We start from the raw sequence: 22,046 nt of genomic DNA on the forward strand, positions 1-22,046 counted from the left end.
CTGTATTCAATTCAATTGTTACATTTCATTTTTTCCCTTAACTATTTTTTTTCCTTTTTCAAGCTTTTACTAAATTCCACTTAGTTAAAATAGTGTAATATTAGTTTCAGGTGTAAAATTTAGTGATTCACACTTATATACACTACCCAGTGCTCATTACAGCAAGTGCCCTCCTTAATACCCATCACCCATTTAACCCATCCCTCACCCATTTCCCCTCCAGAATTGTTACATTTCATTTTATTTTAACTGGTAAACTTGGAGTGGTTGGGGAAGGGGGGAGCACAGTTAACTCTGGAAACTTGTCAAAGCTCAAGAAAGCTTCCAAGACCTATAGACATTTTTGTTTCCAGGAAAGCAGGGCTGCCCAATTTCTCTTACACTAAAAATATAACAAGAGACTGTTTACAGTGACTGCACATTTTCTCCATTGTGTGCTTATGGGGCAAGAGGTTAAATGATATTGAAATGATCTGAATCTTGATTTGCCCATATAGTTCACACAACGGACCTGGCCTGAACATTTTACCAAAACCAATCAACACACCGAGCCCCCTGTAGATAGACCCCTTGTCACCCACAACCTCTCCCAGCCCTAATCCTGCATCTTGTCTTCTGAGAGTCAGAGTTCATGTTCATTCACCATGAATAAGGAAAAAACTAAGTACTACACCATACAGTTCCCGACATATAAGACAAAGTAGAATGCCCGTGGACAACATCTGAAGACCCTGGCAGGGAACATGAGGTGTGAGAGAAAAAGGGGTTCCTGGTCTCAAGGGCTTCAATATCAACAGGTGCAGATTAGGAGCAGCAGAGCGAAGGAAAAAGGAAAAAGAAAACAAAAAACATACGCAAGGACGAAGGCTAAAGCTTCATTAAAAGAGCGGATCCAAAACTTGGAGGAAAGGTTTGGATGCCATGTGGTCAAGCTCCTCCTCTCTTTCATTATTAGGTCTCTCTCTGCATACAGGGGCACCAGAAAGTTAATGAACTGTCATTAGCTTTTGGATGAGAGCACTTCTGTAGGACCATGCTTTTAACCTCTGTTTAGATCTCTCGTGAACTCTTGAGAATGGGCTTTGTTCAGTGTGTTGAAGTTCAAGGCAGTTCCTGTGGGACACCCAGTGTGGTATGTGGGAATAGCAGAGATGTGGTTTCATTTTCAAGGTCTATGAGCCACATGGATTGGGAGCAGACAGTGGGACAAAACTGGTGTGTAGGCAGGAGGCCTCATTTTGAAATCACTTGCTGTTAGCATAAATGTATTGGTCTGGTGGCTTAGGTGATAAGCAGTGAACAGAATAAATAAGTGCAGACACTAAATAAAGAGAAGAAAATAGTATCACTTGCCTCTCAAAAGAACCACATTGGCTATCAATTTGAGTCTTTTTCTTCCAAGTTTGGTAGTTCAAAACATACAGCAAGTACCTTTTGGTAAATTCATTGACTGAAGAAATCAATAGATATTACTGCATATTATTGTAAAGAAAAGTCTTGCTTGACTTAAAGGAGAACAAATTACTGACTTGGACCCCTATCTTAGAGGAATCAAATCTGGGATGTGTTTCTAAAGCAAAACGTTCATTTTGCTTCTTAATATTGGGGTGTACATAGTCAACATGGAATCGAGTTTTATATTTGGTTCCATATGCTATGCCCTAGGTAATTAAAGTATGTCTTATGGCTAATAAAAATGAAGTAAAAAAGTCAAAAACCAAAACAATGACAGGAAATAACATGTGTGTACAATATGTTACCAACACACTGATAATTTTCAAAAGTGACTTTTAAAAAAGTATCATAAATCTTTCAAAACATAGTGATTTATTAAGCAAAAAGTCTGAGTGGTTTGCACTATTAAATTCAGCTTTTGAGTTGCTGTGTCACAGGCAAATCTTTTGTTCTCCTAGGTTAAATTTAGCATCCTGCATTTTGTTTTTTCCACTGCAACATGTTTTATCATCATGCAATCAATTTTCTGAGCTGCTCAGGAGAAACACACTAGGGAGTTTTCACTCTGATTTCTCTTACTGATTGTATAATCCAGAAATCAAATTGTATCAAATAATCCTACAGTGATTTATTTCCATCTTCTTCTTTGCCCTTTCCCACCTATACAGCTTTCTCATAAAAATAAACCATCCCTAGGCATGGGATGAAATGGGGAAAAAAAAATGTGGTGGCCAGAGGAAAACCATTTCAGAAATGTGTTTGTTAAACAAGTGCAAGCAATAAATTGAGCTTAGGGGGGGAAAGGCAGTTAGAAGAAAAACTCAAAGTACTGACCTGAGAGTCAAGCTGATTGGAGCAAGGGTGAAAGCAGCAATTTGGAGGATAAGCAGAAAGGAAAAGGGATAGCAAAAGAGAATAAAAGGAAGGAAATGCATTAGTTTTAAACATACAGCCAACAGATGTTATATTAGCAGGTTTTATAACCAAATGAAGGACAATAAAGCAACTTTTATCTGATATTACCTCAAAAAGCCCTGGGCACACACTGTAAGCTGTTCTATTAAATATTATACATAAGAAACCAGTACCTGCTCTCATATGCATAATCACTGTAAGCACTGGTGTGAACCAGAGGTGTACTCCAGCAACCCAAGAGCTGGAATTTGCCCTTTTCTGGTGGTTTATTCATTGGGAAAGTTCCTATCTATGTGCATATAAAATTCTTTTATTTTATAAACTTAAATGGAGGTTAAGGTATTAGAGCTGGTGGTAAGGACTGATGTCAGAAAAGATTTTATTTCAACCAGTAACCATCTTATAAGATATTCTTCCTTCCTCCTTGAAAGACAAAAGGGGCTGGGCAATTTGGCTTTCTGTTCAAAGATTTCCATTTTCGATGCTCACAAAGCACGGCACCTAGCAATGATCAAAGACACTGCAAGAAGGGCTTCAGGTGAGGTGTTGCCCTCCTATCAGCCTCCCAAAAAAGGACAGAGCAACTTCCAAAGCTGAGTAATTTTTTTCAGTTGTGAAAATGACGATCATACTTCATCACTGAAAATATCCAGATGCGTGATAACTTATTTGTACAAAAATATTTAACATGCCCTTCTAATAAGTCAAAACAATAAAGTCCCAGATCAAGCAAAAATTAAAAGAAAAAAAAAGTCATGATCTTCTTCAGGCTACTACAGGAGCATATAGTGGACATTCATTTTGTTAACCTATATAATGCTCTTTGTAAAAAACAAAGTGGATATACAAACAGGTTACCAGCTCTCTATCAATGGGACTCCCACCATTCCATACTATTAAGAAGTAATTTTAAGCATTTCACAGAGAAAGGAAAAATAAATCATCCGGAGAAAGCTTAAATAAGAACATTTCAAATGAAAACAATGTTGACCATGATGATAAAACTCAAAAAGAAAATTCAAGATTAAACACATGGTGAAAGCATTGATTCAATAATCCCTCATATTTGAAATCCCTTTGCAGAGTGTTTCATGATCATGAACACACAACTGATCAAAAATAAGTTAGATCAGGCCATGATCAGAGTGGGGACACTGGCCCCAGCTGTTCCTTCAAATCCTTCTTGATTAGAGAGGTATATCAAACTATGATCCATGGCCAAGCTTTAGAGAATCCTAAATTGAAACAGTAAGCAAACATTTAAGATTAGTTGCCTTTTCCAAGGGTTCCTAGTTTTCATCAAATTCCCAAAGGCATCCATAATATCCATTACCTTTTCCCAAGGGTTGCTAGGGATGGTGCAAAACCATCAGCCACTTGTTTCATTGAGAGGTCCTTAAACACTTTAACAAACATAAATAGAAATCTCTCAGAAAGAAGAGTTTATATCAAAACAAACAGAAATAGTATCGGGTTTCTCTGACATATCATGAGACTTCTAGAACACAGTATCATCATTTTTTTTTTAAGTAAAACTTCAGTCTACATTTTGTAAAACCTGTTAGGAAAGGCATCAGACAAATTATGTCAACACATTATTGAACAAATTCAGAAGGAAAAATCATAGTCTGTTTCTCAACCTTAGATAAGGTGCTTTTAGGCATCTGAAATGATTTCTCAAATGTCTGAATGTCTGATGACATTATGTCTTGATCCAGTTAATTAAGTGCTACCTGTTTTCTATTCCAATGTTATTATGTCTTAGGAGTAGAACACTGAAGGACCCACTCTCCTCTCCACAGTGGGGAGGGATGCGATTGAGGGCTTGATTTGGGAATTCCCTGTCTTCTAGACATATACCAACAACCCCCCTTAACATATTTAAGATAATTACATGAAAGGTTACCTGACCAATTCCTTCCCATGGGTGAGATGTCAGAAATCCAGTAGCAGCTGGACTTGTTTGACAAGAGCTCTATTAACCTCTCTCTTTTCCCTAAGGCAGAATTAATTCTGAAACTCTAAATTAAACTCAGAGCCCTTGATGGGCACTGACACAGAAAGACCACATATTTCACTCCCTCTAATGTTTAATTGCCTATCTAATCATATAGCATACGTGGTATCTAGCACTGGTGATCAGATAAAGACTTCGACCTGATTTGGACCAACCCTCAGAGATATGCTCAAAGTCCTTCACCCACGGGTGTCAAACTTCCCCAGAGTCCCCTGCTGTCCAAGGCAGAAGCTCCCTGCTGAGCCATCAGCATCAAGTGCAAGACTTTATAAGAAAGACTGCACATGGGGATCACACTGTACAATATGCATTTTGAAAAGCAAAATTTTCAATGGCTGATGAAAACCATCATTCATGTAGAATTTAAGAGGTAAATGCATTCATGTAAGGGCCAGGCAGATGCTATTTTGAATATATACATTGTGGAGAAAATAAAAAATGGGAAGATTATCAGAGTAGAAAACAAACAAGAATTGCCCTCTAAGAGAGAAGTAGGCCAGTGTCCGTGTCATTTGAGTTATATTAGTACTAACCCTGAACCTTTTGTTGCCCATGACTGAAGTTCTGGAATATTTTAACACTTGCTGCCTTTAAAAAGAAGTCTTTTCACTCTGGTAGGTCACATTACAGACCAGAGACCACAAATTTATTTCAAGTTCAATTTTTTGGTTTTCAAAATCACAAACTTAATTGCAAACACTCCTCCATGACTCCAAAATGGAGATATATGTCACATTGCTAAGAAATCTTTAGTTCCCAACATTATGAGGTAGGAATTTTGTAGTTTAAGCCAGAAAATGGAGACACTGCCCAATTTCAAAAGGGCTGCCTGACAAACGAGGAAGATGTTTTGGTCAGAATACACATGTAGCTCAGCAGATAACACTTCAGAAAGGCAGGCCAAGGCTGAGCTCTCCTTTTCCCAAGAAACTTTCCCTCTTGCTCTCTACCCCCACCTCCTTTGGGGCCTGGGTTGGGGCTGGAGCTCAGACATTTCCCAGACTATGTTCTGCTGCTGGACCCAAGATACAGGCAGGCAGAGAACTGGGACAGACTCAAGTCCCACCACACGTTTAATGAATTACAGTGCTTGGGAGGCATCAGCTTTAAGGAAAGGCAAAGATAGAGATAAAGAAAATGTGCAGAAAGTACATAAAGATAAATGCCTATAAAATCACTGTTGTTTTAATGCATTCCATATTGAGGATATTAAAATGTGAATATTTTTGATGATTTAATGGCACTAGTGTCCAGCTAAGACCTGTTTGTCCAACTAAGACTATGCTATTTTTATGCAAATATTTATAGTAGCTGATCCTGATTTTTCAGTTACAGTTCTAGGGAGCTGGGTTAGTACAGAAAAATGCCTTCAAAATGTGGAGCCCATCACTTGCTTCCATGAAAGCTAATAAAGATGAGACAGATCTCCTGTGGCCCAGCAGCGATGCCTCTCTGCCAGTTATGTGACTATTTAGTGCTACTGGACTAACTTCTTCCTTCTAGCTCCCTGGTAGATTGGATTGTTCTCAGTCACTCACCTGTCAGACCTGGGTTCAAATTTCAACTTTCATTCTTATAAACTCTGAAATTTTAGAAAGTTACTTAATCTGTATAAGTCATAGTTTTCTCATCTATAAAATGAAGATAATGATACTTTCTGTGTTGTAAGATTAAATGGTATAAAGTATTGCAGGTCAAGTGCCTAGGAAAGTGCCTGATATACATTGTGAGCATAAAATATGCATATTATTATTATTATTATTATCTAGAGGATAGATAATATTATAAATATTATCTAGGGAATAGATAATATTACACCTTTCAAAGACTCACAGATTCTCAGAATAATAAGACTAGGAGTCAGGAAACATACATTACAGTTTTGCCTTTTTCTGACCACAGGACCAATCTCCAGAAGGTAATTCAACCTTACAGGGTCTCAGTTTCCTCACCAATAAAAGAGATGTGATCATAACTTCCCTGTGACTTTACATTAGCTTTTTAAGGAAAGTTTTGGTCCTAATGTATAATTCCAAGGTAGCCATGTAGATACATCTAAAATTAACAGTGATGGGGTGCCTGGGTGGCTCAGTCAGTTAAGCATCTGACTTTGGCTCAGGCCATGATCTTGCAGCTCATGAGTTCAAGCCCCACATAGGGCTCTGTGCTGACAGCTCAGAGCCTGGAACCTGCTTTGGATTCTGTGTCTCCCTCTCTCTCTGCCCCTCCCCTGCTCGCTCGCTCTCTCTCTGTCAAAAATAAACAAACATTAAAAAAAAATCAATAATAAATTAAATTAAATTAAATTAAATTAAATTAAATTAAAAAGTGTTTTTAGGAACTAATAGACTGAGAGAACATTCCCATATCTTAAAATTAAAATTAAGCCCTTAAGGATTTTAATTTGTATGCTTAGTCAGGAAAAGAAATTCTTGATTTAATCGCTAAAATTGGTCACACTATATAAAATTCTGATTATCATCGAACTAATACTAAGATTTTAAGTGAAATACTAATTGCCTTGGAATCTGAATATATTAAATTCTATTTTTGAAAATGTTGAAAATTTGAGAATTAACCTATCTATTTAATACATGGCCACTTAACCTTGAGTATTTACTTGTTTTAGCATTCAACTATTCTAATAATAGAACTGTTGCACCAGGACCTGGCACCTGAAAAGTATGATATATTTTAAGAGATTGTTAGAGATTCATTTCTAACAAGATTTAAGGTGCACAGCTGGCACGAAGCAGAGGCAAAATTTGAACCCAGGTCTTTTTGTCAGTACAGCCCGTGAGCTTTCCACGAGGCCATAGGGAGCTATTCTGCACGTCTTGACGTCCTTTCAGGCCTCACAAGTGTCTTGATCAGAGCTGGCAAACATTCACTGATTTATTTAAAATTTGTTGATCTCTTCCATATGGACTGAATCTAGGAAAGACAAATTCTGCCTTATTGCTGAACCAGTAAGAAATCCTCAGAGGTAATGGAGTTACGTAAGATTATTCAGAAATTCTTTCCTTATATAAAATATAGGAAAAAGCATTGATAGAAAGCTTATTTTTAGAGTCTATCCTATACCTAAATACAATATGGATATGATTTATCTGAAAATCTAAATGTTCTGGAATCCTGATACAACCGTCTTTGTTTTTAGACAGAATCTGCTATCAGGTAGACCTGCCTTAGATCCTATTCAAACATATTTATTTAACAAATGCTATAAGGTCCTCTTACAAGATACATCCCAAGATGAATGTGTTGTGGTGTGCCAAAAGACATCCAAAGGATGCAAGCTCCTTTCCCTTTCTCCTATCTTGAATGAATTTCCAAATATATTCTTCCATATTCTTTGCCTGAAACAAACCTAAACCACAAATGCTTGTCTTTTATGGGAAAACAGCAACAACAACCACTACTAAGGTTTCAAGTAGTCATAGCCTCAATTTTTCACACACTTTGCTGTCCCAAATGTGAAATCAGGGACATCACTCAAGAAACTTGGCCATTTCTTTCTTAAACACTTAAGAAGTACATAAGCGCTCAAAAGATAAGCCAGTTGGCTTCTTGAATGTTCTAGAGAAACACATCATCCCTAATAGGCCCCATTCTTTGTTTCCAACTTGAAATAGGAATGCACATTCCAAATCCCACACCACCTGCAAGGGGCAACTTAAGCCCATGTTCACTCATTGCTGACAATTCATAACATGACTGCAGAACTTACCTCTCAAGTTCTGCAATCTTCTTGTCCTTGTCATTCTTTTCATTCTCCACCTCCTTGAGGATCTCCAGCAACCGGTCGACTTCCGCTTGGGCCTTGCCACACTCATCACGGTAGTAAGATGCCTCTTTATCAAGTTGTTTTATCCGGTCTGCAAACTCAGGGTTCATCCTGGAGTCATCTTCAATATTATGAGCCTTCAACATTATATTTTTAAAGAATGTAGTTAAGACAACAATTTAGAACAATAGGTAGTGCAGTCACCAATGGCCCAGAAATTATCTTTGGAGAAAAAATAATAACCATCAAGAATTATGGGTATACTGTCAGTTAAAAGGCAAAATGGAAAATCCTACATTTCAGCTCCCTTGGAACAATGCTGATTTTAAATTATATTACAGTTTCACAGGGAAGTTTCTTTTATTGTTAATATTTTGTTGCATTAAATGTTACTACTTTTGGGGTATTTTTCCCCCACCAAAAAATGGGGGATGGTTGGGAGTAGAGACTGTGACATCTTTATTCCTGATGCTTTGGCAAGCAGAACGAAGACAATTCGACTCCTCACAGTTAAGGAGGAAATTCATACCAACAGCTTCCTTTTCCAGTAGAGAAACTGAGATAAAACAATATTAAATTATTTTTCCAAGAACCAGCAAGGGTATATGTAAAGTCCGGTAACATATAAGGGACTGGTTGACTGTTCATGGAACACTTCATCCCACTAAGAGATTTCAGCAGAAGATGTAGGTTGAAAGACAGACTTGCAAGTGAGGAAGGGCTTTCCAGCTAACAGTCATACCCATAAATTCTTGTTCTCTTGATGAAATTTAACCTTAACCAGGAGGAGGATGAGCTAATTCATGAACAAGCACACAGACAAGAATCTGCAAACACATGCATGGGTGGGTGGCAGCTTCACACACAAGAACATACACAGGCAACAACACAGCAACAACACTGCAGAATAATTTGCAGCCAAAGTATTTGTGGTTTTGTGTGTCTGAAAGTGTGTTATGGCTTTTTTTTTTTCCCAAAATAAACTTTTGGCTGAAATATTCTCAGACAGATGGAAAGAACACTGCACTGCAATGTTTTGCCTACCCCTTGTTTCCCATTATTCCTAATTGACTTCTTCAAAGAGTAGGCAGGGAAAAAACAAGTAGTTTAACAACAGTGCACATTCAACAGAGAAAGTTCTGAGAAGTCATATATGTATGTATCTCCAAAATCCATGTGTGAAATAATACAATGTTAACAATTTATTAGGACTTAAGTTGTTCTGCTGTCTTGCTATGTAGAACAGATGTTCATTGTGTTTTTATAACTTTTTTTTTTTAATTTCAGGGAAAAAACAAGGCAAGCAAGCTATAGCTACTGTGGGGTTAAATGAATCATGCATGGTTAGAAAAATTAACACTAATACTGCTATTACAAGGTTGACAGTTTTTTGCAATGATTTAGTTGAAATAAATTAAAAAATTAGTATAAAAAGAAATTTCTTATTTATGACAAAATCATTTTTAGAATAATATTCTTGCATGTAACATATTATTTAAGCATGAGGATAGGAAAAAATAATTTGCTTTCATGTTCTTTAATCTAAGATTTCCTTACTCAACACATAAACTCAACTATGCAAAAGAACTTGGAAAAATTTATCAGTTCAACATACTACTATCAGGTACTGGTTTATTCCCTTTTACCAACACTTCTCAGAAAACATTTATTTTTGTTTACTTAGTATATGCATTAGGTTTCATTCTAATAGATTACTGAGCTTTTTCAGTATAATTTAAATAATCTGAAAGAGAATCCTGAGCTAATATGCCTTTAGAAGTTTATTCACCTAACAATTTTATTTTAAATTGAAGTAATGAATATTTAAATTTGTTAATCTCCACTTTTAAAATACAGAGTAGACACTTTATTTTAAAAGAAAATAACTATTCCATATACCTACTTCTATTTGTGATAACAATCAACTCATTTCTCTTGTATCAGAAAAGCACTTAAAATATAAAATTTTAAAAACTGCTAAGAAAAAGAAAACAAAATATTCATGTTAATTCTCTTCCACTTTTATGCTATGTTACGATTATTTTATGGCAGCTAGAAAGCTTCTCATGACATTTTTCTCAAACTACCCAACCAATAATATTAAGATCTTCAAAAAAGGACTCATGAACTGAGTAATAAGAAGCTAGAACATAAGAAATTTAAATAGGTTTTGATTGTGTGTTTCTGATTTAGGATTCCCTCTTGACTCTAATTTAAAGATTCGCAAGGAGCTAGCAGTTCAGTTAGCCACTGTGCTTTATTTTGGTTGTTTTTATTCTTATGATTATTATTATCATTACTTTTAATAAATGGGTACAGGATTACTAGTTGCAAGACCTATATTCTAAATTTAGCCCTGTGTCTTATGACTACTATGGACAAAGGGGTTAGCCTCTCCAAGGACAGCAAAAACTACCAAATAACAAACATAGGGGAAGGTATTATTCATTTGTATTCTTATTATGAGTATTACTTTATGATATGCATCCCATTGGTACGGCTTGTTATACAGCTAAGTTCATGGGTTTATTTAGTTTTTCTTCCAGATACTACATACACCTTAGAGAAGCCTCCTGCTAGGCTTACAGAAAAAGCAGTCTGCTGGGGGATGGGTATCTGAACACATTCCTTCTTTTAGCTCTGTGAAGAGAAGATAATCTAAGGCCAGCTTTCGACACCAGGTGAAATTAGGTGGGTTGGTATTCTTTTCAACCCAACAAATGAATACTGTTAAAGGATTCATGGGATGTTTCGAAGTACAGAAAGCCTAGCAAAAGACATACCTCAATCTAGACCACTGTTGGCCTCAAGTGATACTAAAATTAGATCATGTTATTAAAAGAGATCATAGTCAAGTTTACAGTTAGCCTGGTATCTGTTAGATAATACTTATGGGTGCCAGTAATTCTTCTTTTTAAAAGGAATGGGCAACTGCAAGAATACCTTTGAGTTAAATACATCTCCGTATCAATGATACGTGCCAGGATTTTTGGAAGGGTAATTAAATAAAGGTGTAAATAGATACCCTATAAAAAATTTTTTGTAAGTCAATAGAAAGCATTAAGAAAGAGTTGTATAGAGATGGGCAAGTAACAATTGCTTCTGGGTCATCATTAGTGTCCATGAAAAGATTCAAGGGATGAGTTTCACATGACTGACAGCTGGTAAGCCCCCTATCCAACCTGAGTAGTGGAGGCAAAAGTCTCCACAGAATTCATAAAAGATATTGTAGGTAGCCACCTCCATTCGGCTTGATCTTAACTTTTCAGAGGATGGGCTAAAATTGTTAACCAGCATTACATGAGTGTGTTATATTGTGATCTATGGACTTGAGGGTTATACTACATATACTAAAGAAATACAGGAGGAGATTGAGCTTATAAAGCTATGCTTCCATCCAAGTTATAAGGCCAGAGCCTCCTCTAAAAATGAAGTGAAGGAAGCACTTTATTTACATTTAGCAATACTCTTGCCTTTTCAAATTATAACATGGGTTCTTTAACCTAGAATGGCTGGTTACTTCAGACACTGAAGACAAAAATAATAAATATATTTGAGTAATGATTATCTGAACAAATTCCTAGCATGGCATTCTGGCCCATTCAAGGTTTAAAGTAAAAATACACAGTAATTCTTTCTCCTTATGGATGCGTTGATTTCAAATTAGCCCCCGCTAAAGGTCAAGAAGTGATTGCCCATTGCATTCTACTAAGGCACATCAACTTTGTCCTCTATCTGTATTAGTGGGGAATCTAGCTCTTGAAAATACAGATTGGTGGGGATTTAATGGTTTTAGAAGTTACTTATTATCATAGATATAGGTAAGAATATCATCACTTTCAAAGATATTCACCAGTCATTAAAACAAAAAAAAATATCAATAATCATTCTTTTTTTAATGTAGAGATTTAATTTTGCTGATTAAAACCAGTTGGTTTAAAGGAAATCTAGATATCTGGTTCTGCCTCAAAATATTTCTGGCAACTTTGACAGCAACTCTCAAGCATCTCAGAAACACAGAAATTGGGGAAAGAATATTTCAGAAATGTCTGTATTACATATTAGATCAGTAAGTTTTGAGGATCCCCCAATTATGTTTCCTATATTTCCACATGTAAGGAAATTTCCCCACAAGTGGGAAAAATCAAAACAAACTTGGGAGCTTCAATGATGTGGGCAAGCCTTGGAATTTTGATGTAAACTGACTTTGAAAGCCTGATTTAAGCACAAAAGAGAAATCTGGTCATGACTTAGGACAAGTAGTACATAACAATACCTAGTGGTTATTTTAATTATAGAATTTAGAACTATTTTAGGAAATAAGGCAAAGTTTCAAGTTAATGTTATTTATATTTAAATTAAAGAGCAAAAAGTGGCTTAAGGCAAACCGGAGAGTGATATCATCAATATGAAAAATCGCAAGTTTATTACTACTTCTCTTATAAAGGTTAGACACTGATTATATTCAGTAAAACTCCAGTTCATCATTCTAAGTGCTTAAAAGGAAAACATTAACTTTGGCCCAGAAACCTGCTATGAAAATTGGGCAGGGAATATTCAATTATAATATTATATAGCATTCTCTCTTTGAAATAGGGCCTAACAATTTAAAAAAAATTATTTCTTTCAAAATAAACAAATGATTAGTCGTGATCATAAAGTATAAGCAGAACACTAACTAATGAGTCTGATAGTTTTTCTTCCCTGATGCTTATGAGTTTTAGCAATAATTTGCTAAATTTATGCACAGTGAAGTGAAAATATGATTCCTGATTGCAGCACTTTGGGGGTTTGGTGTCTGTTAACAGCACTTTAAAATTCCTTTCCTATCTGAACAGCAGAACAGGGTATATAAACTACTTTAAACACTACATTTGATTTCAATATTCTAAAAAAAGTTCCATTCTTCACATCTTTATGAACAAAATGTTACGTTTTTAAAAAAATTTTTAAAGTTTATTTTTGAGAGAGAGAGACAGAGTGTGAGGGGCAGAGAAGTGAGACAGAATCTGAAGCAGGCTCTAGACTCTGAGCTGTCAGCACAGAGCCCGACATGGAGCTTGAACTCACGGACCCTGAGATCATGACCTAAGCCGAAGTTGGTCACTTAACCAACTGAGCCTCCCAGGTGCCCATTTTTTAAAAATATCATTTTTTATTTTTTTTTTAATTTTTTTTCAACATTTATTTATTTTTGGGACAGAGAGAGACAGAGCATGAACGGGGGAGGGGCAGAGAGAGAGGAAGACACAGAATGGGAAACAGGCTCCAGGCTCTGAGCCATCAGCCCAGAGCCCGACGCGGGTCTCGAACTCATGGACCGCGAGATCGTGACCTGGCTGAAGTCGGACGCTTAACCGACTGCGCCACCCAGGCGCCCCAAAATATCACTTTTTAAAATAAAGTTTGAATGATTAAAGAACTAGAACATATTATAAAATTTACATTTTATTTAAATCCAATTAATACAAAATATAAAAGCTGAGCCTCAATACTTTATTAAAAATCTAACAATGATATGTCTGTGAATCTTATACTACTTATTTCTAAAGGAAATTCTTCTTTTATAATTCTAGCTAAGTACATCTGAAATACTCACATTTTTCATTTTATAACAACTATTCTAAAATCTAACATTTTTCACAGATGGAACACATAGGCTATTTATAAATAAATAAACAAATGTTCAAAATAATTTTTCTTATGTCACACATATACAAATAAAAAGAATCATCTTATGCTTAACACTTTTTAAGGCCATTCAAACAAAAATACAATTATAATGTAATCCCTTCTAACTATGAAATGTCCTAAAAATTAGCAAAATAGAGAACTGAAGTTCTCTGGATGTTCTTAAATAAAACATGTGACCTCAAATCTTCAGTGTTATTGCATATATTACTTGAGTTCTTTAGACACTGAAAGCCTAGAGCAAGTATGAGGTATTTGTGTGGGTCCATGTGTTAGTACATGCTGTGTGCATGCCATGAATTGTCTCTTAAATAGTTGTAGTTTTCCATTGTGCTGGGGGACTAGTCTATGAGTGAATCAAATAATTTTCATAAATAGGCAAAAAAATTGCAAAAATAAACCACTGTACCTAAAAATGACTGTGAAAGCATTTATAATTCAGTCCACCATGTTCTTGGGATTACACAGTCCTATAAATCAAGAAGACCTAACTGAATATTAACAAGATTTTTTTTTCTCTCTCTAGACTGGAAAAATGCTTGGTCTTTTTCTTGTAAACCAGTGCATAAAATGTGAGCCCTGCAAAAGATGTGTTTGCAGAAGAGACAGGATTTCAGTGGATAGTGACCAGGCAAGGGGAAAAATTCACAGGTGTGGAGGTACATCAGAGGGGTCTCAAGTGGGCCCTGGCCAGTCACAAAGTTGCCCCCAGGGCCTCCAAATCAGTCATTTGCCTTGCAACAACAAGGATATTGTACAATGCACTAAGCTGAGGACCCAGAAGCTCTAAAGTTTTATTAAAAATTTATGAGACCTCTGGATACCATCTCTGGGCATAATAACTATTAGAGTTACAGCAAAGAAGGTATTTGAGACTGATGAAAAAAAAACATATTATTTGCTGGAGTTAAGAACTAAGGGAAGAAAAAGAATTCAACTGAAGATAGCCTGCACAGTGTTTATAATGACAAGACAAAACTCCTCCGGGAGTAGAGACTGATAGTTAAGTTGCAGAAAGGTTATTATTATAATAATAAGGAAACAAAGATAAAATTTTAGATTCCTACGAAATGGCAATACAGCATCACTTAGTATTACATGGGTGACTAAAGTAAAAGTTAAAGAGTTTCAAAAGTAGGTTTACTTCTACTCTAGGAGAAAATGTTCCCAGGAAGACTTTAAAGCTAAATCTTTATTTATTCTGATTTAGTTTAGATTAATGGGCATAGAAGTGACTATAAGATGATCTTATTTAACAAAAATAATTAAGTTATAATTCACCAAAATGTATAGGGAGGCCTGATTCAAAATAAACATACAATAATAAAAGAAATTTCCTAGGTATCAATAACTGGTTAGAAAATAAAAGGAATAATACAGCATTCCCCCAAAATTCACCTAACATAAATTTTTAGTAACTTAACAATTATATATATAGTACTGCTTAGGATCTTTAAAAGGAACTATCACAAGCCTATAATAGAAAAATGTCAAACCTTTACTGTAAAAGATCTCTGAAATAAACAGAAGTTGTATCAAGTTCATGAACTGGAAGAAATAATATTGGAAAGATATCATTCTAAAATTATTTTATAGGTTGAGTATAATTCAAATAAAAATTAACAAATTAGTTGACAAGGGTGATCCTGAAATTTACTTGGAATAATAGAAAATTAAAGGTTAATAATACTAAAACAAACCAAAATGAAAAGTAGAAACAAACTAGGGTGGAATTTATTTCACTAGATATTTTGAAAATATTATAAAGCAACAATAATTAAAATTCTGACTCAACAAGCAACAGACATTGATAAAACCAAATGGAAGCTCAGAAACTAAGACATTCATCCAAATGAGACATACAATGAACAGTATCAAGATCAGTGGATAAAGAATTATTTGATAAATGCTACTGGGATAATTAGATAATCATTCAAATCATTTAAAAAATATATACGTGAAAACTTCACCTTTCAAAATGAATCAAAATAAACTAAGGGGGTTAAATTGATGTGAAAGGTAACATTAAAAAAAATTTTAAATGTAGGTGTCTATTCTTGAAATCCAATAATGACTTCTAAGCATAAAGGAAATGAGAAAATCATACAGGGAAACACAAGCCAAGAAACCTAAAAATAGTTTTACTTATTTAAAAAATACTTCAATGAAATTTTATCACAAATCTGGCAGAGATTCTATATAAAGCAAAGAATGACTCATGCAAACCAATGAATGAAATGATAAGCTCAAAAACAAGTGCTTATGTGACTTAAAGAAACAATTAAGAGAAGAAAAATACCAACAGCTAATAAAGTTATTAAAAACCTCAACCACTCTAGTAATAAAAGAAAATAAAGTTAAAATAAAAAAAATTCCATCTACACATTTGTCCAAGTTATGTTAAAACAGCAGTTTTCCATGTTGGTTGGGTGTGGCAGAAAGGCTGCCTTCATTGTGTTGGAAGTGTCAATGCTAGAATTTCTCTAAAATGCATCTTAGCAAGAGCTATCGGGACCTTTCAAAAGTCATTTACCAGGAACTTATTCCATGAAAAACAGAAATGTCTGGAAACTAATATGGAAAGATGTTTTTCAGAGCATTATATAATGGCAAAAAAAAAAAAAAAAAAGGAGGAAAGGGATGAGCAACATTTGGGGAATGAGTAAATACAGTAAAATGTCACATAATCCCTAAGACAGTGTTTTGGAATAACAGTTACTAGAGAAAATGCTGATGAAATGTTATAAAAACAGGATCTACAACTCAATAAACACTGACACAATTTGGTGAAAAGAAATAAGAGTATTAAATAAGAACAAAAGAGAAGAAAGGAGACAGAAGAAAGTAAAAAAAGGAAGTAGGGGGAAGAAGGGAGAAAGGAAAGAAAGAAGAAGACAAAGGGAGAAAGGAAAGGACAAGAATAACAAAAAGATGTCTGGGTAGGGAACCACACAGATGTTCCTAGTGATTATCTTTGTGTTGTAAGACATCCTGTTATTTTTATTTTCTCCAATAATTCTATACTTTTGTAAATTCTCCACTGTGACCATATGTTATTTTTATAACCAGGAAAACATGATTATTTTTTAAAAGACTCTTAAGGATAGAAAATCTATCATGCTGTATCCCTATCAGTTCCAAAAAGAACTGGACCCTGAGAATATCTGCAGACAGGGAGAGTTAAAATAATGAGAGGTTGGCTATACGTCCAGGATGCCAAACCAATGGGTTAGCTTCATTAATTTGAGGAGAAAAGTTTGTTTTTGCTTCCTGGAGACCCACCACTGTGGTTAATATGAAGGCAAAGTCCAATAAATGCCATATTGTCAAAATTTCTGGAAATGATCTAAAGGTTAACAGAGGCATTTCTTTGGTCCTACCTATCCTGACAGGGATGCTGAAATCCTATTGTGGTCCTGATAAATCTTTGCTGCTACAGGAAAAAATGTCCTGCACACGCCCAAAATGTGACATACTTTGGTTTTCTTCCTGTCTTTAGTAAATGTGAAACAATTTCAGTGGGATTACTTTACATCTTTTAAAAATGATCTAATGAAAATACTTATTTTTCCCAGGGTCAATTTTCAAGCTTAAAGATATTCCAAACTTTGTCCTTCTTCACCTACCCATTGTTTTGAGCCTGCTTACTAACATTCCCATTCAAATGTTAAGGGAAAGGAAATGTGGAGTATTTTTCCTGGTCTACTAAAAATCGTATTTGGGGAAAGAGGTTAATAAAGATACACCAACTGAAATTGAGAAATTGTTTGCGAAAACAAAATTTGTTTTAAAGTTTGGAGAGTGGAGGTTGAATCTAGTTAAATACACCCAAGCATCTTGTATATCATGCTGGATGTAACCTGGAATAGCAGCTTAACAAAAGTTGTTGGCTGAATTGTTTCTTTTATCTATGCTATTCTTCCCATGATGTGAATTCATAAATAGGAGGTAATTAGAATGCATTATAGCACAGATCACATCTACCAACTGACAAATTCTGGTCACCTTTGGGTAATATTTCACCCAGTAAGCCAGTTGAGTTGACAAAACAAAAAGGTCTTTCTTCTTTAATAAGTTAAAGAAAACAAGTAAACTGCTTCATATAAATGCACACCTGTCATTAGGATTAAAAAAATCAGTGGTGGCATCTGGGCTAGCCATTTTACATATATTTTTACTAGTTACCTGTTTTGTGTACCATTAAGCTATAATCAGAATTGTTACTATCTGTTATTAGGAGGCTATATTTTAGTTTGTCCTCGGCCAAATGACATGTTTTTAACTGTTACAAAACCCACAATAATGTTCATCATTTACCAATTTCAAAGAGCATAGCCCTATTTTTAAATCTAAACCTATTTTAACTTCTATCATTTGTATATAATTTACATCGAGCTGCTTGCTGCTTTATGAAATGCTATCCCATTTCACATAGGTAACTATGAGTTAGAAGGATCTAAGAAAGAATTCCCTGAGCCCAGATCTGCAGCTGACCTCAGCTTTTCTATAAAGTTTAGAAGGATGTGATAGCAGAGCTGGCAATATTTTCTTGAGTTCTTAATTTTTAAATTTCACATTCAAAAGAAATGGCAGTGGCCTTTGCACAGATCATTTCTTTTGACAAAACGGAAATGGGAAGAGACTCATAACTATTTTTAAAACCTCCCCACTATGGTACACCGTGACATGTGATCAATGGATCCTCATGCTTTGATATGTTACAGCGGGAACTTTCAGAAATGACTTACTGGGTTGTACATCTGATTGAACAACTGCTCAGCTTGCTACATTGCAAAGTTGGGGAGGCATTGAAGCACAGACAGGGAAAGAAGGAAAGATCCAGAAAAACAGCATTAGCTCAACAAATCCAGTGCATTTGCACAGACAAACTGGTCGTTAAAAAAGAAGAAATTTCAGTTTCTAAACATTCCACGGTGAAAGTGAGAGGCTCTAGGGAAATAAAAATGTTGACTTTGGCTCCTAAAAAAGAATAGCTGGAATAAGAAATTTAAGGTTTGTGTTACTTTCCCTTTCTCAAGTTAAATAACCCATGAAATAAAGAAAGCTGTCCACTTTTGATGATACATGAAGTGCTGGCCTCTAGCAATGAATCAGAAGAAGTACTTTTGGCCAAGCCTGCAATTTATTACCTGAACTTCAAAGATGGTAATAATAAAAGATTAATTAAATCTTATCATTGAATTTATAGCTCTTTTTTTTATATTAACACAAGCCTGAAGTTTCTATTCAGTCTAACTTTAGGAAAATATAGATCAGCAAACAGCAGGTTAGCAATAGCAAATATCAGTAAGCAAGACATTACAGGATTAACAGTAAATGGGAGAAGAAAAAATTAAGTCACCAGGAAGAATAAAGGGAACCAAAATACAGTATTATCCATTTCCCATTACCAACTTGTACTGTTAGTTCATAATTAACAAAAAATATAATTTTTAGTGACTATCCTATTATGTTCCAAGTGCTTCAGAATTTGTAATGCTCTCCAGTCTTTTTTGTGTAGAAGATTTAAATTTTGGTGGATATAAATGTACTGAATATTATTTTAAATATCACTCCCTGGTTCTATTTCTTAAATACCTGCATCATTAACCTGGGGCTCAACGTCAAGGTGTAGAAGATGAAATATTGTAAGAAATTTCACTTTGCTTTACGCTGAGACATGTATGTGCCTTTAAAGAGCCTGAATTTTTTATTTGTTCAACTTTGATGAAGTAAATGATAATCTTGCCCTGGTTAAAAAAACACCCACTCTCCTCAAAGATGATATTAATTGGAAAATTACCAAATACCACAAATTATAATGTTTTGAATCATTCTTAATTGATTTCTAGACACACAAGGTAAACTTACTTCTACATATTGAACACCATATATTCTTGAAAGACAAAACTACCCACTTGTCACTAATCAGGTTCTTCTCAACCCCTGGGTGTCTATTTAAGATTAATGAACACACTAATTTGTAAAGCATGCTCATAACTAGTTGTTGTATGTTATGTGGTTAATACCATCTTATCAGCCTCACAAATATCAGTAAAACTGTCCTCACACATGAATATCTGATGTGTGAATATCTGTTTTTAAGAGGTGAGATGCAATGTGTAAGGACTAATTCCTTTTCTGCCTTTAACCATTCTTCATCATGAAGGATTTGGAGACTTAAATTAACAGTACAGTAAAGGATTAAAAGTAACTATGCATGTGAATGTTCTCCATAAACTTTTATGTAAAAACTCACCTTACCAATGTCAAGAATTGTTCATAAGACCAAAATAAATTTAAATCACAATTTGGATGCCACTGTAATTGGCAGACAAGGTTTCTGTTCAGCTAAACACATCTACAATGTGGTGTACATTTTATGGCAAAAATACCTGGACGCTCACAAATCTTGAGCAAAATTCCATTGGGAATTCATGGTTTATTTATGACATAATAAAACTATTATGTTTTCAGCTTTCATTTAGTAACCCTTTATATTTTATTCACAAGTCACATACCCTTTTATTTAAAAGGAGGCCCAGACACTCCTTAAGCTTTTATAGCTGCTTATTTTTCCATGAGTAAATGATGTGTTTATATGTATATTCACATACTGTTGGCTTATATTTTCAAATATTTCATGTAGATCTCAATTCTTTTTAAGGTGATGGGCACTTGAGGTTTTTATGGAACTATTTATTAGCAGAAATTAAAGACTACTAGGAAAAGTATTTTAAACTTTTGAATTTAGTTAATGCTAGAGAGCCAAGAATAACAAAATAGCATCTGCAGGTTAGGTATGAAAATATTTAAATTATAATTACTTTATTTAATCTCACTGTACTATGCATTTAGGAGATAGTATAAGCAAACATTATTTATACACTTAGAAATAAGTTATCTTTTCATAAATTAAATAGGTCCTTTACAGCAAGACAACCATATTTGTTACTTTAATCCTGGTGATGTGACAGAAGGTTAAAATATTGTCAGGAATAATGCTAAAATGTTTATAGGATTTGCTATATGAACTTCAGCACACCATGTCTACCTGAGAGTTTAAGAAAACCACATGCTGTGAGTGATACTTTGGGCAAATCAGAGCTACCTTGAAGGAAACTAAATTGAAATGCTTAGATAGATGTTCTCTTATTAAACTAGTCAAGTCACATACAAGGAAACTGTATCATTATGTGAACCTCTTCCTTTTTAATTACTAGAGGGTTTTAAATTCCACAGGTGATTTACACTAAAAGGGAGCATGTCGAGTATGTATCTGCAGAATTAATATGTGCAGTGGCCTCATCTCCATAAGGGCTACAAAGAGTTCATGAGGTGTCTTTCATGGCCAGGTCTAATTGAGGTCCTCCTTCTTCAAGACTCAGCACAATGCAACTGAGGTAAGCTAATGCAAAGCAACTTAATGAAGTTCTCTCTCAGTATCTTAAAGCCTGCCTTGTGATCACAAAACTGTTCATTAAATTAAAAGTACCTTTCATGGGCTCATTTCTTGATACGTACATGCATGTATAACATATTACAGCACACATTCATTATATGTGTCAAGAATGTATTATCATACACCCAATGCATAAATAGACAACTCAATTGCTACTTAAGCACCCTCAAATGGGAAAATTAAATTCTTATATTTATTGTTCAAGATGGCTGCTTAACTAGATAATACTTGAAAAAAAGTGAGATGCTGAGTGGATTGGAAAGCAGATTATGCAATACAGACATTTTCTTGCTGTTTTGCTATAGAGGGATTTGATCTCCATATTTATCTTTAGAAAGGAGACTTTACTAGTGTGAAATTTCTCAGGACAATTTCCTAAAATTCCATGGTAAACTGAACATTTCAGTTATGTATTGTATCGTACAAAATAGTATATTCAATTTTTATATATTCAGAATAATTTCTCCACAGATATATGATGCTTTAGCATCCTTATCATCCACATCATATATTTTCATAACTTTATCAAATAAATCCCCATTCCAGTGTGCTATACATTATATATAATCAAACGTTATGATATGCTTTGATTATTTAGATTCTTATCACCTCTTTTGAATAAGTGTATAAGCTGTCAAAGGGAAACAAAATGCTTAAACTCATAAAGTTATGAGTTTTATGTGGACAATGAGTGCAGACGTACCAAACAACACAGGGAA

General features: G+C 34.8%; 1 protein-coding gene across 9 annotated transcripts in view; it reads right to left on the reverse strand.

Annotated features, from left to right (window-relative positions):
• Positions 1 to 22,046, reverse strand: part of ERC2 (ELKS/RAB6-interacting/CAST family member 2) — a 923,200-nt gene that overhangs the window by 456,126 nt on the left and 445,028 nt on the right. For 5 of the 9 annotated variants that reach the window (XM_045051686.1, XM_045051674.1, XM_045051660.1 and 2 more), the window contains 3 exons: positions 18,614 to 18,649; positions 8,118 to 8,311; positions 2,290 to 2,301 (listed from right to left, as the gene is read on the reverse strand). In XM_045051686.1, coding sequence (XP_044907621.1) covers positions 2,290 to 2,301; positions 8,118 to 8,311; positions 18,614 to 18,649 — 242 coding nt within the window. The remainder of the gene's footprint in view (positions 1 to 2,289; positions 2,302 to 8,117; positions 8,312 to 18,613; positions 18,650 to 22,046) is intronic. The other 4 variants (XM_045051699.1, XM_045051677.1, XM_045051694.1 and 1 more) reach the window with 2 other exon arrangements.

The sequence above is a fragment of the Felis catus genome, chromosome A2 (assembly GCF_018350175.1).
Source record: "Felis catus isolate Fca126 chromosome A2, F.catus_Fca126_mat1.0, whole genome shotgun sequence".
NCBI lineage: Eukaryota > Metazoa > Chordata > Mammalia > Carnivora > Felidae > Felis > Felis catus.